The 19,214-nt window shown below is 40.9% G+C and overlaps 1 protein-coding gene and 2 long non-coding RNA genes across 3 annotated transcripts in view; all 3 read left to right on the plus strand.

The window, feature by feature from the left end:
- LOC149405040 (uncharacterized) overlaps positions 1 to 15,264 on the plus strand; it is a 52,028-nt gene extending 36,764 nt beyond the window's left edge. The window contains exon 3 of the long non-coding RNA XR_016295496.1: positions 15,022 to 15,264. This is a non-coding gene — a long non-coding RNA (uncharacterized LOC149405040). The remainder of the gene's footprint in view (positions 1 to 15,021) is intronic.
- Positions 2,579 to 5,117, plus strand: LOC149405042 (alcohol acyl transferase 1 allele GSa-like). The gene is made up of 3 exons (XM_089603722.1): positions 2,579 to 3,025; positions 3,331 to 3,767; positions 4,670 to 5,117. The coding sequence occupies exons 1-3, from the start codon at positions 2,579 to 2,581 to the stop codon at positions 5,115 to 5,117; spliced, it is 1,332 nt and encodes a 443-aa protein (XP_089459848.1).
- Positions 12,900 to 14,313, plus strand: LOC149405043 (uncharacterized). Its single transcript, XR_016295497.1, has 2 exons — positions 12,900 to 13,223; positions 14,097 to 14,313. It is a non-coding gene; the product is annotated as an uncharacterized LOC149405043 (long non-coding RNA).
- Positions 15,265 to 19,214: the final 3,950 nt, after the last annotated feature.

The raw sequence follows: 19,214 nt of genomic DNA on the forward strand, positions 1-19,214 counted from the left end.
ATATATTTTTATTATATAATTTTTAAAATACTAAACGGTTTGGTCCGATTTAGACCACATTTAAATTTTTTGAACCAGACTAGAATGCAAACCAGGTCAGGCTTTAAACAGATGGTCGATGGTAACAGTTGGTAGGAGGATTGCAAAAATAAATAAAATTTAAGGTTAGTTATAAAAAATATACTGTGATATACAAAATATATTCATATATATATATATATATATATATATATATATATATATTATCTTGATAATAATAATAATAATAATAATTATAATAATAATAATATTGCATACATATTATTACTTCAAACAAAAATGAGAGAAACATGAAGTTTACCTATGTAATTTTTCAAGCCGCAAACATCTTCCCTGCACCACTAGTGCAGTGGTGCCTATAATAGTCTCAACAATTTACACAACATTAATTCAGTCTCAACAATTTACACAACATCAATTTAAACAATTTACTCAACAATTTACATACCTGAATTTGTAGAAGTCAATTGTGATGGCATATTGATCTCTGACCGACCACTCTAGCATTTCTCTAGCTCGTTTCTTGGCCCTGTAGAAGACCCAAGCCGAAACATAGCTGAATTTTGCACTAGCCGTCCTGTCTCTAAAACTCTGATAATCCATGTTTGGATTAAATTTGAAGTGGTCTACAAAATGCTTGGGTAACCATGGAGCAGTTATAAGCTTATTGTCAAACACAATTCAACAATCATATACTTGTCGATCAATGTACCCTCACAGTCTTTTTGCCCGAGTTCATAACCTTTGCGTAAAGAATCCAGTCGCATCCTTTTCTTTACATCTTGCTCTAATTATCATTTGGTCATTCACCACATACTTGAACTCTCTATCATCCCTTATGATTTGTTCTCTTTAAACATGCCTCAAATAATCCATGGTTGGAAATTACATACGTAGGTCGAGCTTGAAATCATATAGATTTTAACAAGGATTGTAATCTCTCTTACTCTTCTTTGTGATTTGCTTGTCGTCGTCACTACAAAGGCTATCCAGGTCGCTCTCATCTCCGACTCCATCAAATACCTCGTTAAGAGCTTCATCGTTGTTACAGACTTTTGTCACCACAGACCACCAGTTTTTCGTTTGGGTGGTGTTGCGAAGGTCTTCTTTATGCCCCCCATCATCTTGATACTCTTTCTCCTCGAGATAATTTTTTTTTCTTCATCGCTGTTGTCGTCATGTTCGTATTCTGCCATGTTCGACGAATTTAGGGATTTCCTTTTCGAAACACGAATGCTTGGATTCTGATTAGGAGTTACGATAATATTAGGGCTTCTTTTCTCTTTTCAACAAATAAAAGCTAAATATGAATATTTGATGTTAAATATAAAAGGAAATTATATATAAAATAAGATAAAACTGAATTATAATTATCTTTAAATTAGTTAATCACGATTTAATATGTCCAATGAATCCTAACCGTCCATTACTCACGCTTTTTATACTTAACAGACTGAGTTGAACGGTGCAATAAAAGTAAATATTAGGTATTTATGCCGTAAAAAGAGAGTATGTAAGTGTATAAAGACAAAAATAATAAGTATTTATGCCTCCAATACTTATAAGAATAACAAGTTAAGTTTAAGATCGATATTGAAACTACTGATTTGAGGGTATATTCCATTGGTCTAGTTATTTAGAGCTATTTTGTGGGCTTTGTCAATCTCTTTGTTTTAGGGGAAATTTGCGTCAATGTCACAAATTCGTCGGTTTTTTGCATTTGTGTCACAAAGTTGTCAAAATTGCATTTGTGTCACGTATATACATTCGTGTCACATGTGCAAATTTCAAATTACTCCCTCTCATCATTTAATCTTTTTATTAGTTACTCCATGTCTTCTAAATTTTTACAATACCTCATTAAAAATCACTCATCTTCCTCTAAAACTTTCTAAAATTTTTGCTTATGACTTATTTACAATTGGATTGCCAATTTGTGACATAAGATGCAAATACCACTTGTTTTAGGTAGTAAAATTTTCTTGAATATGACTAGCCTAGAGAAGAAAGTCTAGAATACTCTACTATACTAAGATTAAATTGGTAGAATATACTTCTGCTAATTTCTATGTACAAATAAGGAATTATACCTGTACTTTCTAGATTGTCATATGTATTAGGTAGAATGCTCTTGTACTTTATAGTTGATCATTTATAAGGTAGAATACCCATGTATTTTCTAAATTGTATTTATTAGGTAGATTACTCTTCTTTCCTGTTTTTTAATTGCCAGGTAATTGATAGAGAATTCTCAAAATAGTTGTATCAAGTGCTATTAATAGAGACGAAAACTTGGTAAGAAATCAAGAAAAATAAGAGAATTAGTCATCAACAAACATTCTCCTATACCAAAAGTAAGATAAATATCAAAAAGTTAGTCATCCACAAACATTTTCCTATACCTAGAGTTTTTATATAACAGTTCTTTCCTAGTTTTCAATCACTCTCTAAATACTTCTTTCTTCATATAGCACTTGAAGCAAATAGCAGAGAGAACACTTTTCTCAACTTTTACACAAACAAGCAAACAAAAAGAAAAATGACAGGAATTGGATCATCGACAGCGTTTACTGTGACGAGGAATAAGCCGGAGCTAGTTGCACCCGCGATGGCTAATCCACACGAGCTAAAGCAGCTCTCCGACATGGATAACAGTTTAGACCTTCGGTTTTTCACTCCTACTGTATATTTCTACAAGAATAACCCATCGATGGCTGGTCAAGATCCGGTTAGGGTAATCAAAGAAGCCCTTGCTAAGGCACTAGTTTACTACTATCCTCTGGCTGGAAGGGTAGTTGAAGGATCTAATAGGAAACTCTCCGTTGATTGCAACGGTGAAGGAGTGTTATTTCTAGAAGCTTCAGCAGATATTACGCTCGAGCAACTAGGGGATTCAATTCTATCTCCATATCAGTATTTGGATGAGGTTTTGCACAATGTACCAGGATCTGATGATATCATTGGTTGTCCAATAATATTGGTGCAGGTAAATACTTTTAACTTTTAGGAAAATTAATGGCTATATTATATAACACTTTCCTGATTACCGAAAAAAAAAAAAAAAAATTCTTCTGTTTTTTGAATTTTGGATGATGCTATTCGATTTTGAATTTGTAATTTGAGATATAAAGGCCTTATAAATACCATGTATCTTTAATTTTTCATTCAGTTTTTGAAGAAATAAAAAAATTAAACTCTAGTGGCCTCTCTAATCCTGTGTATTTCCAGTCTTTTCCATAACCAGGCCTACATCATAAATTCTGTAATATTTTATTTCTCTGATCTTCTCAGGTGACTCGGTTTCTGTGTGGAGGTTTTATTTTTGCAGTACGGCTCAACCACACAGTGTGCGACGGAGTAGGGTTGGGACAATTCCTTCAGGCCGTGGCAGAGATAGCTCGCGGTGCCGATGCTCCTTCTATTCTTCCCGTTTGGGAACGAGAGCTGTTTAACACCCAAGAACCGCCTCGAATCACACACGAGAACGAAGACAAACCTGTGTCTTCAGTTAAGAATGAGACACCTCATATTTTGCAACGATCGTTCCTCATAAGTCCCAACTTCATGAAACGAATTCGCGGAGATCTCCCACAACACCTCGCGAAATCCACATCTTATGAGCTTCTAACGGCCTGCGTATGGAAATGCTTTGTCCGAGCTTGGAACAATGATCCCGAAGACCCGGTGTTTGTTTTGAATGCAGTTAGTGCTCGCGACAAGAAATACAAGTAAGTATCATGAAAATGAAATGATCAACAAGTAGCTTGGACTTTCTGAAATGCGTAGTAAAAATCCCAATTTCCCTATTGTTAACTAATTCATCAAATAAAAAATCATAACCTTATTCAACAATCATTTATTAGAGAAAAGGTAAATAGTCAACTAAAACGTTTGAAATTGCTATATAAATAATGTTTCGTAAATGTTAGATAAATAACCATAAAGATGATGTGACCTAATAAATGAAAGCAATTTTTAATTTAAGATTTACGTATGTAAATATATGAAAATAGTTATTTACCTGAGATTTATGAAACTTTGGCTATTTAGCATTGTCAAACTGCAAATGTGACTATTTATCTAATGAACCTTTTATTAAAATACAACATATACAGGCCGAGAAAATTAGAAATAGTGAGAAAATATATGATTTTGCAATTAATTAATTAAAGGACTCTCTTTAAATGATTTAAAAGTTGAGCTACAAAGTAGATGAACTATTCTAATATATTAGTAATTTTATAAACATTTAAACGTTGTTTTGCAGTAATACACCCAACGTTTGAACTCATACTCTTTTTTCTAGAACCCAATTTTTCACATTATCTACAAGGCATAATTTTAAATTTTGATGATAAATATCTCAGAAATAATATAGATAAGAAACGACCTAAAAAGACTGGTCGCTGTACTATTGATAAAACAAAAACAATGATCACTAAAGTCACAACCTAACCAGTTACCTCTACTAAAAATAACTACAGCTAACTCTCTTTAAACGTTAATACCGTAAATGGTTAACTCTCTTTAGAACTTAATATCTAAAATGGTTCACTTTACTTACTTTTTTCTCTCCAAGTTTCATTTTCAATATCGAAGCAAAGGTCAACTACTGATGAATGTTTTATAGTATAAATATTCCTCTAGGGTACTACGGTAACGCCGTTGGCATCCCACATGCAATGTCAAAATCCAAGCACATATGCGAGAAACCGCTGGCTTATGCGGTGGAGCTTGTGAAAGCAGCGAAAAACATGATGACCGGCGACTACTTTCGTTCTATGAAAGAATCGAACCAGGTTGTCGTGGATTCCCAAGCCAAAGGACATGGTGTGCTTCTAGTTTCAGACGTAAGGTTTTTAGGAGATATCGATTTTGGATGGGGTTCGCCGGTTCACGCAGGGCCAGTGATCAAGCAGTCCCAGGTTTGTTATTTAGCAAAATACAGAAATTTCGACGCAAGCGAATGCATTGCTGCGGTGATAAGCTTGCCGGAGCCAGTAATGTATAGATTTGAGTTAGAGCTCAAGAACATACTGGCAACGGATAACTTGTCCAAGCCAAGGACCAAGCTTTGATTTTCTGGTTTTATTTCATGCTTACGCTGAGGCTGCATTTTAATAAGTACGTTTTTATTGGGATTTTATTTGTATTTTTCGGGGATATTGATACATTATAAAAAGGAAAATAATTAATGGAGCTCTACATATAAAATTGATGTCTTCTTAATGCATTTTAGTTGAAATGGCTCAACTATTTCTTTTCGACCAATTTTTGTTTACGCCTCCAAAACGGCATTTTACATATTTTCTGATAGTTTTTGCACTTTCTGGATTCTTTTTCGTTCTTACTCTTTATTTAGGATATTTCTATTGTCATATACAGTTTATTTATGGGTACGATTCAGGGACGAAAGTTGTAGCTAACAGACAATATACTAGAGCAAAAATTTATAGTCTTTTTGGGTTCTAGATTTCTAACAGATAATCGACCCGACAAATAAATGTCTTACATCCTCGTTGGAGAGTGTATCCACTAATAAAATGAGTTTGATCTAACAAAGATTGACAGGACTCACTATTACAAATATGTACTGCTAGACACATAAAGAAGCAAACGCGGAAAATCGTGTATGTTTAGACGCAAAAAATTGTCTAATGCAGACGTGAGAATTGAGATTTGCATTATTATTCAAAATTTGGCTGAATATAGATGCGGTAAGTCGTATATGTAACCTTAAGAAACAGTGAGTTCGCCGATCATACTCATCTAAAACTCAGACTAAATATGTTTCAAAATTGTGTGAGACATACCACCGAAGACAATATCATCTACATAGATCATTGCAATCATCAACTTAAACTTCTTTATGAACAAGATTTTGTCAATTCCTCCCCTTGAGTACCCATTCTAGATTAGTTATTCTATGAGGCGCTCATACGAGGCACGTGGAGGCTGTTTCAAGCCATACAAGGCTTTGTGCAATCTGTAAACATGGTTAGTAGAATAAGGGTAAACAAATCCTTTTGGTTGCTAATTAAATATAATTCTACATTGATGTACACATTTATAAGGCACTGTTGACATTCATCTAGTACAACTTGAACTTCAAAAGACATGTCCGCCTAAGTAGAAGACATATAAATTTCAGCCTAGCCACTGCAGCAAGAGTCTCATCGAAATCTACTCTTTCAATTTGAGTGTAGCTCTAAACAATAACCGAAGCTTTATTTATGGTCACTATCCCATATTTTGTTGGACGTATAGATCCATTTAGTCCTAGTTACATTCACATCACTAGGACGTGGAACAAGTTCCCGCACAGAGTTCGTTTGAAAATGTACTATTTTTTCTGCGTAGCATTAACTAGCACTCCCCTTGATGAGCATCGACAACATTTGTGTGAAGAATACTGTTGTCGCTTGTTTTCGGACAACTAATTAGGAGCCTCAAACGGTTAGACCCAAGGTCGGACCGAGTGGTCGCGCTCTGGCTCGGGAGTGTCGGACTTGATGTCCCAAGTCGTCCCTTAGCCGTCAATGATCCTTGATTTCGTCGGAACACCTAAAACAAAAGAAAGAACACATGAACTACAAAGGAAAAACAGAGGGGGTGCCTCTGTTTACCTCTCCGACGCTCAACATTAGGAGGATTGAGGTGTGATATAGAGGGTATAGTGTTTAGAGGGTCGAAGCTTGAGAGAAACGAGTGAAGTACGAGTTTAGCAGCGTTTCAGTACTCAATTTCGGATTACTTGACTCGAGGGGTCGAGCTTCGTATTTATAGGCGACCAATGAGTGTTTGGAGACTCCTTGGCTGTGTAAAAACCATGGTCGGCCATTGGCTGGTCATGGCTTGGGCTGGTTGATGACTAGGCATGCTTCATGGTCGGCCGTGCGTCTGGGGAAGGCTCCAGGGTTGGCCGTGCGTCAGGGGAAGGCTCCAGGGTTGGCCGTGCGTCGGGGGAAGGCTCCAGGGTTGGCCGTGCGTCGGGGGAAGGCTCCAGGGTTGGCCGAGCATCAAGGGAAGGCCCCAGGGTCGGCCAATAGCCGAGCCTGCCCCTGCGCCGGCCAACGGCTGGGACAGACCCTTGGGCCGGCCATTGGCGGAGCATGCCTTAGGGCTGGCCAATGGCCGAGGCAGGCCCTTGGGCCGGCCATTGGCCGAGTGTACCCTAGGGCCGGCCATTGAGGTATTCTACGAGCGGCGTCATCCAAAATGGGGGCAATACGTCGTCGACCACTCCTACATCACCTCTCAAGATGTAGGGTCGGGTCAGCACTTCTATTGGAACATTGCCTTCTCCCTCTTCGTCTATCTATTACGCAAGGCGTGCCAGGGCATCGGCCTCGATGTTCGCCTCGCGAGGGACTTGGACTATGTCAAACCACGAAAGAGCCTCGAGGTTCTTCTGCGTCTTGGACAAGTATACGATCATGCTTGGCTCGTTGGCTGCGTAGTCACTCTTCACCTGGTTCACAATTAGTTACGAGTCGAAGTGGATGCGCAGGTTTCGGATTTCCATCTTGTTTGTCAACCCAAGCCAACGATCAGAGCTTCATACTCTGCCTCGTTGTTGGAAGCCTTGAATTCGAATCGCAAAGTGTACCTCAATTTTTCCCTATCGGGATTTGTGAGTATGACGCCGGTGCCAGCCCCCCGGGTGTTTGATGCGCCATCCACATGCAGATCCCAGACCGGCCCTATCGGGTCATTGGTCCTTTTTTTCGTTTGACTCGTCGTGGTCGTTCTCCTTGTATTCCTTGTCTTCATCCATTGGAGGTGTGCATGTGAATTCCATCACAAAGTCGGTGAGGGCCTGATCTTTGATGATGGTTCTCGGTTAAAACTCGATCCTATACTCTCATAGCTTTTGTGACCATATGGCCATTTGTGAGGAGGTCTCTTTTTGTAGAGCCTTTTCGATGGGATGTCTCGTGCGCACCGTGATAGGATGTGCTTGAAAATAAGGGCATAGTTTTCTCGCGCTCATGATAAGGGCAATGGATAATCTTTCGATTTCCGGGTATCGAGTCTCAGTGTCGAGGAACGCCTTGCTAACGTTGTACACCAGCCATTAGACCTTGTATTCTTCGCGTATCAGGAGCACGCTCACGGCCCTATCAGAAACCGCGAGATAGACATACAAGGTCTCGCCATCCTTAGGCTTTACGAGGAACAGATGGAAGCTGAAATAGGCCTTCATTTCACGGAACGCCTCCTCGCGCTCCTCCGTCCACACGAATCCGTCGGTCTTCTTTAACGCCTTGAAGAACGGTTGGCATTTATCGGTGGCCTTGGATAGGAATCGCGTTAGGGTGGCGATCCTTCCTGTCAAGCTCTGTACTTCTTTAACCTTCTATGGCGACCACATTTCCAAGATTGCCTTGATTTTTTTAGGAAGAGGGCTCACCATGTAGCCCAAGACTCAACCCCGAAAGCGCATTTGTTGGGGTTGAGCTTTATTTTGTATCACCGCAGGATCGTGAAAATCTCTCCGAGGTCTTGGATGTGGTCGTGGGTCTTGATACTTTTGACTAGCATGTCGTCCATGTAGACCTCTATTTTCTTGCTAATCTTGTTGGTGAACATTCGATTTACTAGCCCTTGATACGTAGCACCCGCATTTTTGAGGCCAAAGGACATGACCTTGTAGTAGTAGAGTCCGCGGTTCATGACAAAGGTGGTCTTGATCTGATCCGGCTCGTGCATGCGGATTTGATTGTACCCTGAGTAGGCGTCCATGAAGCTTAGCAGCTCATGGCCCATTGTGGCATCTACGAGTTGTTCGATCCTTGGGAGAGGTAAGCTATCCTTCGGGAAGGCTTTCTTGAGGTCTTTGTAGTCGATGCAGATCCGTCACCTCCCGTTTGGCTTCTTTACTATTACGACATTGGACACTCACTTGGGGTGTTCCGTTTCCCTTATGAAGTTGGCGGCGAGAAATTTATCAACTTCTTCACCAATGGCCTGGTATCTCTCTCCGCTGAACGCCCGTCTCGGTTGAGGTGGTGGACCATTATTTCGAGGTCGATCCACAGCATATCGGTGTTTGTCCACGCAAAAACGTCCTTGAACTCGCGGAGGAAGGCTGCAAGTTGGAGTCGGATCTCGGTCGTGACCTGGGCCCCTATCTTGACTACCTGGTCTGGCTCGGCGCCGTCCAGCACAATGGGAATGAGGTCATCCGGTGTCTCCACTTTCCGATGCTCGACATCGTCCCTTTGGTCCAACTCCCTAAGGTGCCTCCTTCCTCGATCTTGCATAGGAATTTGTCTCTCGGCTGGAAGACGGTACTCACCATCTTCCCCTTCATCTTACCATCCACCCCCTGAATGTAGCACATTCTCGCCATCGATTGGTCTCCCAGCATTATGGCGATTCCGTTCTCGGTCGGGAGTTTCATCATCAAATGGTAGGTGGAAGTTATGGCCTTCAGTCGGTTGAGAGTTGGGCAACCTATGATGATGTTGTAGGCGGATGATTGATCCACAACCAGGAATGACACGATGTGGGTGACCTTGATTCCCCAGGAGTCCCGAAGGTAACTGGGAGGTCGATTGTACCCTCCGTCATCACCCTCTCCCCGGAGAAGCCGAAGAACAGGGTTGAGATCGGGGTCGGTCTCATCCCGATCAGCCTCATGTCGATGGTACCCTCCGTCATCACCCTCTCCCTGGAGAAGCCGAAGAACGGGGTTGAGATATGGGTCGGTCTCATCCCGATCAACTTCATCCTGTCCAAAGCTGATTTAAAGATGATGTCGGTCGAGTTGCCGTTGTCAATCAGGATCATTCGGACGAGGTTGTTAGTGACTGGCGCTGAGACAACTATTGCGTCATTGTGCGGGTATAGCACTCGCACCGCCTCTTGATTGGTGAAAAACATGGACTCAAAGGGGGTCGGAGGTGGAACCTTGTACGTGTGGATGATGTGATGGGCTGTTTTCCCCTGTGAGACTTTCCGCACGTACTTCTTCCTCTGCGTACTTGAGTCCCCGAGCTCGGGTCCTCCCATAATCGAGCCCACAACGTGCATCTTGAGCTTTCTGGATCGTTGTTTACTGTTCGGTCAGTAACGGTAATCGTTGTCTAACCCTTCTTTTCCTGCCGCGAGTGTTCTTTGCTTGCCGCAGCCGTCCCGATTATTCTGAGGACGTATTCCTTCAATTTCCTATCCTGGATGAGGACCTCAATCTGACGCTTAAGTTAGCAGTATTCAGACGTCAGGTGCCCATGATCTTGGTGGTACTCGCAAAACTTGCTTTGATCCCGCTTTGCAGGGTCTTTCGTGAGAGGAGCATGACTTCCCAGCTTGTCACGGTGCAAGGCCAGTACCGCTCTAGTGGGGTGTTGAGAGGGGTGAATGTTGACAACTTCGAAAGCTGTCAACGTGCGAGGGCCTTGGCTAGGGGAGGGAGTGACCGTTAGGGGCCTGGCCTTCCTTATTTCTCCCCTTTCGAGGGTCGGAACGATCTGCGTCCCGGTCGTCACGACGGTGATCACTTTTTCCACTAGCTTTCCGGTCGTCTCGGCCATCGAGGTAGTCCTCGATTCCCATGTAAGTGCGAGCTCTTGACATGAGATCCGCCATGTACCTTGGGACCTTTCCGACGATTGACTTGAGGAAGTCGCTCGTGCGAGCTCCCTCGGTGATTGCTGTGATGACGTCCTTATCATCGAATCCCTCTATTTTGTGGAATTCCTCGGTGAAGCGAGCAAGATACTGCCTCAAGGTCTCGTCTCTCTCTTGTCGGATGGACAAGAAGTACGTCTTTGATTTCTTTTGCACCACTAGAGTGGCGAATCAAGCGAGGAACGCCCTTTCAGTGCTCGGAAGGACTGGATGCTCCCCGGTCTCAGACTTCGAAACCAATCGAACCCCGACCCAGTGAGAGTCAGGCTGAATGCCTGGCATAAGGTGGCACCAGACTGCCCTTGCATGGAAATCCACGTCTCATAAGCTGGATATGGAAGTTCGGGTCTGTCCGCCCGTTGTACGGTGGAATGGATGGTAGCTTGAAGTTCCCGACGCATGGCTGCGCCAGGATTTATGCGGCGAAGGGTGAGTAGGATTCCTCTATGCTGCCATAGGGCCTTTGACCGCCTGACTCCCTCGTATACCCACTTCGTGTTTGGCAGGGCGCAACGGCCCTTGGTTGGGCCGATCGGCGGACGTCTCGGCTGTCGGTCGCGTCATCGTCGAGGGCGGCTCTCTTCTCGGTGAGGGGCCGTGTTTGGCCGCCTCTTGAAACCGAAGGGGCAAGCCCCCGAGACTGGGAGCGCGAGCATTGGCGTATCTGCGGGGCCAGCCCGGCCATTGCATCCCTCGTCTTATCGAACCGGGATCGTACGAGACTAGGGATTGCCTCGTCGATTCTTGACTCCCCCTCATAGTCGGGATCAGAGTCGTCATGGCTAGAATCGCCCTCGACATCATAGCCGAGGAGGTCGGCCACCGGGTCTTTGGGCTGGCCATCGTTATCACGAGGCTGCTCTCCTAGACGTTGCACCAGGTTTCTGAGGCCATACCTCGAACTAGTCGCTCGGTGCCCGTGGATGTAGTCGAAATTTGACTCATCTTTCGAGAGTCGTGGAAATTGTAGAAAAGGAGGTTGGAAGGGAGAAAGTCGCCAAAGAGGTTTGACCCTTCCTTCTAGCGCCAAAATATTGTCACTTGTTTTCGGACAACTATTTAGGAGCCTCAAGCGGTTAGACCCAAGGCCGGACCGAGTGGTCTCGCTCTGGCTCAGGCGTGTCGGACTTGGTGTCCCAAATCGTCCCTTAGCCGTCAATGATCCTTGAGTTCATCGGAACACCTGAAACAAAAGAAAGAACACGTGAACTACAAAGAAAAAATAGGGGGTGCCTCTGTTTACCTCTCAAACGCTCAACATTGTGAGGATTGAGGTGGGGTATAGAGAGTTTCGTGTTTAGAGGATCGAAGCTTGAGAGAAACGAGTGAAGTGCGAGTTCAGCAGTGTTTTAGTACTCAATTTCGGATTACCTGACTCGAGGGGTAGAGCCTTGTATTTATAGGTGACCAAGGAGTGTTTGGAGACTCCTTAGCCGTGTATAAACCATGGTCGATCATTGGCTGGTGGCTTTGGCCGGCCGATGACCGATCATGCTTCATGGTTGGCCGTGTGTCGGGAGAAGGCTCCAGGGTCGGTCGAGCATCCGGAGAAGGCTTCAGGCCAATGGTCGGGACAGGCCCTTGGATCGGCCATTGGCCGAGCATGCCCTAGGGCCGGCCAATGGCCGAGGCAGGCCCTTGGGCCGGCCATTGACCGAGTGCACCCTAGGGCCAGCCATTGGCCGAGCAAACCCTAGGGCCGGCCTATAATATACAAACTTTTGTAACGCTCGACTTGCGGATTTGAATAAAATAAACAAGTTTTATTTAAAATCAAATTTTTGTTGCACATGAGATGTTCTTAAATTTTAAATATCTTGAAAAAAAATAATAAATATATGTAAGGGTTGATGAAATTTCGGAATAAGGATATTCGAGTAAACTCGATATTATTTTCCGAATAAAATTATTCGGAACATACTCGGAGACTTAATATCCTAAGAGAGAAAATAAATTCCGAAATCACTTAAATATATTTAAGATAACGGGAATTAATAAGAATTTCTCGGTTATTTTTCAAGATTATTATTTTTAATTAATTAAGGACAAGTTTGAGAGGATTTATTTGGAAATGAGTTAACTACAACAAAATGAGGGCCGAGAGAAAAAGAAAAAGATTGCTGAGGGGTTGTTTCAGGAGACGTGTGGCTCAATGGAAAGCTGCCACGTGAAGTTCTTATCTTCTTCTTTTTTTCTCCACTCCCACTCGGCCACCTCACCCTCCCTTTCTCTTTCTTATTTCCTTCTTCTTCTTTCTTTTTCTTCTTCCCTGTCCCGTGCGTGCTGAGCTCCATCTGCAAGATAAATTTTTTTTATTGTTGTTGCTTCCATCATCATCATCACCGATCCTCTTCACCAGCACCCGGCCTCATCTCTCTTCTTCCTTTCTTCTCGTCGAGCGCCATCATCACCACCCGAGTCTCCATCACCGCGCGCGCCACCTGAGGAGAAGAGCGAGGCCGCCGTGAACCACCGGGACGTCGGAGCAAGGGGAAATCACTGGGAAGAGGACGAGGAAGCAGTGAAAGCATGGTATTTCGCTGATTAAGGTGAAAAATTCTTCTTCTCGGGTTGGATTCGAAATCTAGGGCTCATAGATTCAAAAAGATCGGGGGTTTTGATTTCCGAGTGAAATTATGAGGAATTGATTGGTTTTGTGTGTTGATTGAGCTTCATTGGTGATGATTATGAGATGAATTTGGTGATTGAACGTGAATTTCCTTGGTTTGGTAATGATTTGGCCAAAAATTGCTATGAACGATGATTTATGGTTTGATTTGTGGGGGTTTTGTTTTATGTGGTGTGTTCGATGTTCTCAAGGCGTTTTTAAATATGGTTGATACCTGGTTTTTGATTTTTCGGGGCTGTTTGGGTGTTGTTTGATTTTTTGGACGAATTTCTTGAATATTGGTATCTTGGCCGTGTGGAAATTTTCTGAGATTTGATTTGAAATTCTGTTGATCATGAGCCTGTGATGATTGTTGGGAATTCTGGATACTTGGATTTTGTTTGTTGTCTTGGCCAAGAGCTCGTTTGGGCCGTGTGTTGATGTTGGCCATGTGCTTGTTTAAGACCGAGTTTATTTTTGTGATTTTACTGAAGATTCGCTTGTTTTGGTTCGATGGTTGATTGAGATTGATGAAATGTGATACGAGATTTGATTATTCCGTTTCGGGTTTTTTCTAGTTAATCTTGAAGTTGATGTTTGGATTTTATGACAAGTTATGTGATTTATTGATAAGTTCAAGAATTTTATGACGAGTTGGAAATTTTGTGACAAGTTGGCATGGAGTCGTGATTGGTTGTTTGACTTGTTGGGTTCGGGTTTTTGAGTCGAGATGTCGGATTTTGAATTTTGGAAATTGATAAGAGTTTGGATTTAAGGAATTAAATCGTTATCGGATTCCGCGGTTTGATGACAGTTTTGGACGGCCGAGCGGGAACCGGACGAGTCGAAGGCGACGAAGCCGGGTTTTGAGGATTTCAAGAAAAAGAGTTATCGAAGTAAAGCTCGATTAACTCGTGAGTTTTTTAATCGCTTATAGTGTTTAAATACTCTTAGTTTGGTTTATGCAATGTATTTCCTTTGATTAAATAAATAATTTGTGATTATTTATTTAATAACGTTTGAGAATTTAATTTAATTATTCATTTTAGAATTCTCAGTTATTTTAATTTCGGATTAATTAACTTATTTAAGACTCATAATTATTATTGAATTTTATTTCGTATCATTCTAAATACTGAAGTTCACGAGTCTTGAATAAGTTTAACTTCCGAAAAACCGGAGAATAATAAATTAAATTCTCGAATTCTGAACAGACTCAAACCTAGTCCCGACAACGAACCCTATCTTTTACAAGTAATCTTGAATCCAATAATTAACGGACTTCCAACCTCATATGCTAATTCTTTTGACGTTTCGACAAGTGTCAAGTATCACGGAGAGCATGAAAATCAAGACATCGTCGGAATTCGTCGAACTTTCTGTCGAGCTATTCCAGATAAGCGTGGAGACATAAGTCAACTACTTACCAAGGGAATAATCACGTTTATGTGCATTTACGTGTTACTAAAAATAAAGAGTAGGAAAAGCCTTAAAAGACACAAACACTAGAGATTACGGAGGTTGTGACAGAGAAATGTATAACCTTGCGGAGTGCCAAGTGTTAGCTAGGATGTGATCACGCATTATGCATGCTATAGAATTAGCGGCATTTGCATCATGCATTCTTCTGTGATTGTTTGCACGTCACATAGCTCTGCATTAGATGTTTTCCTTTCATAGGTTAGACTTTCGCTTACCGAATCAATCGACTCATTGCTTTATGACCCTTGGTAATGTAGATAAGGGTAAGGCGGCGATGTGAGCAACGGAAACGAAGATCAAAACCGAGCTTATATCTCTTGACCTATGGGCTATTGGGAACTCACTCGGGATCAAATTACTATATATTAGTATTTTGTTAAACTCTGATTAACTACGCTCCCCAAACTATCCCATGTATAATACTTAAAATCGGAAGCTTGTGTATAAATAAGAGTCAGTACAAGACTCTTAAGTCCTAAACTTAAAACGCGAAAAATTTACTGAGATTTTTGTATAACCACTTAAATGTTATATGTTTAATATTTTCGCATTTTAAATTATGTAATATACTTGTTGTATATTAAAGTTTTTGCGTTGTTTATATTTATATTGCGTACTATCTCGGGGTTGGCCTTTGGCTCGTGTGCGAGTTGATGACATTCGCGAGTCGTGCGATTATTTGGTCGCGGCTCGTGAGCGAGCTGATGATGTTCGTGGGTCGTGACACGGCCATTGGTCGAGCAAGCCCTAGGGCCGGCCAATGGCTGAGGCAAGCCCTCGAACTGGTCGTTGCCGCTCTCGTCTTCGCTTCACCGGGCCGGAACGGGCCGGTAACAAATACATTCCCAGTCATTTCATTATATTTCATGGGCTCTTTGCGACGCATATTAATTTATTCATTGCTGTTTCCAATGATGAAAAGATTATTATTCTTGACATGACTGATTGGTTCCTTGCATGGAGCATCAACTTCTTCATCACTAGACTTTGACTCCTCGGTGTCATAGGAGCAGTCAGGGGCACCTACAGGAACATTAGGGGCACTGGGAGTAGGCAGTTCATCGTGATCTCTAGTGGCGCCAGTTTGTTACGAAATTTCCGGAGGCAAGTGCACGTAGTCGCTCAAGTAATGAATCCACAACCATAATCAAGCAAGCTAAGCCATCACCTTCTCCGGGATTAGTTCATTGAAAAGCAAAATAAAATAAAATAAAGGACAAAAATAAATTCAAAGATAAAAAAAAAAAAAATTAAAGGAGTTCAGAGGAACAGTATTAGAAGAAAAAACACTGAATCGCGGTTGTCAATCGCGATGAACATTGGTCATCTTCTCTGGTTGCCTCTTCTCTCACAACTCGTCAAACAAGAATTATAAACCTAAAACAAAACCCCACTTTTGATAATGAGAGTTCTAACATATATATATATATATATATATATATATATATATATATATATATATATATATATATATATATATATATATATAAATAACCGATTTAGTGCTTGATATTGCAAAATAGCCAATGCTTGTTAAATCTTAGATAAATAGCTACTTTCTTACGTAAATTTTAAGTAAATATCCAACTTTTGGTATATGAAAGTGGCTATTTACCTAAGATTTACTAAACGTGGGCTATTTAGCAATGTTAAACGTAATGGAACACACACACACACACACACTATATGATTGAACGATCGAAAACAGAGTAAAAACGCGGCTTAAATCGAGCTAACAGCGCGTTAGCGCGCCGCGCTAACTGGGCCGCTCAGCGTGCTACGTATTCTGTGCAACGCGTCCCAAGTGCTGCGCGACGCTTCGTGGAAAATTCTATAGTGTTACATGCTTCTTACTTGGGAGGTTTCGTGACACTTAGCGCGGTGCACTAGATGGATGTGCGAAGTGCCTAGTTGCCGATCTTTGTTTTCAAGTTCCCGAATCTCTATTTTGATGAGCTGACTCCTTGATGGCCCCGAAACTTTATAAATCATCCTAAACACTTCTTTAACACCTCAAAATGCTCTCAAACCTGAAATCAACTAAAATACATATTAAAATCACAAAAACTCACTCGAGAACGCATGAGATTCAAGCTTGAAATTGGGTTCAAATCATGTACATTATACTCTTATAATAGTTCTTTCAGCATCATTGATCGCCATATTGATAGACTCCATAATGATCTTGGTGCGTTTGTTAAACATACAATAAGCCCTGCTGTTGTTGGAGTAACTGAGAAATATACTTTTGTCTCTCTTAGCATCCAAATTCCCTATGAAATCACGACTTGAGAGAATATAACAAGTACTACAAAAAAGATGGAAATATTAGACACAAGGCTTCCTCCCCTTCTATATTTCATAGTTTATAATGAGGTACCTTGATGAATAGATACGCGATTATGAATGTGGCGGATAGTGTTTATCACCTCAGCCCAAAATTTGTAAGAAATGTCAATAGCATGAAGCATAACATGATCTATTTCTTGTATGGTCTGATTCTTTCTCTCGAAAATTCCATTTTGGTGAGGCATGATCGGAGCAAAGAACTTATGCATGATATTCTCTAAGTTGCATAACTATGTAAATTGGCTTTTTTAAAATTCACGGCAGCGATCGCTTCTAGTTTGAATGACCTAGTGGTAGACTCTTTTTCACGCTGAAGCTTAAGGTACAAGGTATGAAATGCCTCAAAGGCGTAAGATTTCTTGTGAAGAAATATAACCCGTGTGTGTATCTAGCTAGATAAGACATCAACACAAACAAAGATATACTTCTTACCACTAAGGCTTTCAACTTGCATAGGACACATGATGCAGATCAAAAGAGTCTGGAAAGTTGGGATCACAAAAACGGACAAAAGAGGAGTATTTCCTAAGTGAAAACGTCCTAGTAAATAAGATCAACATAGTGGAGTCTCAGCATTTAAGCCTAATTTGGACGTTTAGGCTTTCAAAATGACGTTTAGTGTTCTATCCGTTTTGTTTCATTATTAGTTTTTTTTTAATTTCGTTTATTAATGTTTATTAACAGTCTTTATTAATGTTTAATTATTCAGTTTTAGGGATGTGAATGATCACAAGATGCATCTATAAATCTTGGTGATTTGTTTTTTTTAAAAAAAATAGATTTTGTTTAATGAAAAAAAAAGAGTTCTCTAAAAAACCATTGTTTCGGTATTCTTTGTGAATCAACGAAATTGAGATGCCCTTAATCTGGTATTCGTAGTCTAATGAATCAACATGTTTTGGAAGAATCATTGACCGGTATTCTTGCGCGAATCAACGGTCGTGATTATTTATCCTTTCCACCACCTCCCCCTGCATCAACACATGAGATCCATGTAGAGAAGTTCAAGAACTCTAAAAGTCGTGAAGTAAGATACATTCTTGTGCGAGACCGTGGTTTTTTATTTTGACAAGTTCACAATAACAACATATCTGATCACAACTTCTTTGGACACAATTTTTTCCATACTCCGCAAATTCATCTCACCAAGCCTTCTGTGCCATATTTATAAGACGTCTTCTCTACTTAATAGACAAGTAGAAGAAAGAACAACAGTAGGAGCATTCCAAAAGTAATAATTATCTGAAGATCTAGTACCTTTCATCATGGAAGTGACATATATGTTAACGACAATACATTCAGTTTTCGTGGAATTGATAATCATATTCTGATCACGTAATTGACTGATGCTGATGAAATACCAATCATCTCGTTCAAAGAGGTGTTAAGAACTCGTAAAATGATCGTAACACACTCTCCAATCCCTATTAACTACCATGAGATCGTTAATGATGGTCTTCTCATGCCGGTAATTTTATGGCGAGGAGTACATCTCTAGACATGTGGTATTTTCTTAAGATAAATGCCATATAACTCGTAGCAGTAATAATAGATATGTCTCATGTATTCCCACGATCGCGACATCTTCAATTGACTTTGATTATCTGTCCCTTACTATGACCATGCAATGTCTGCAGAGATGTGCGTGACATCCTTGAGAACATGTGTTAACTTTTGACTTTTGAGGGTGAATGGAAACAGTGTATTTGGAGGAGACTTTGATGAATAAACATATGCTAAACCACTATGATTGTTAGAGGATTGTCCAACCTTCAAGATCTCATTCTTATTTGCACCTGAATTCAGCGTACAAACATATTTGGTCATTGAATCAAGATCAATATTATGCTTAGCAAACTGTTTCTTGAAGGTTGTAATGAGTTCATGGACATTGGTCCTCTCGTTGAGAATAGTTTCAATTCTTTCATTCTGAGTATTAAAAAAATCATTGATTTTTCAGCCCATTTTACATATAGGATTCTGTAAGCATCCTAAAGAGTCTTATCACTTCATCATCAGGATGTATATAATGCTCAGAGTCAGCAATATATAAATGGGTTCCAAAATATCAGAAGCATCAAAGCTTAAGAGAGTCCACTCA

The sequence above is a fragment of the Urtica dioica genome, chromosome 2 (assembly GCF_054948205.1).
Source record: "Urtica dioica subsp. dioica isolate 48M chromosome 2, U.dioica_male_clone48M_v1_H2, whole genome shotgun sequence".
Classification (NCBI taxonomy): Eukaryota; Viridiplantae; Streptophyta; class Magnoliopsida; order Rosales; family Urticaceae; genus Urtica; species Urtica dioica.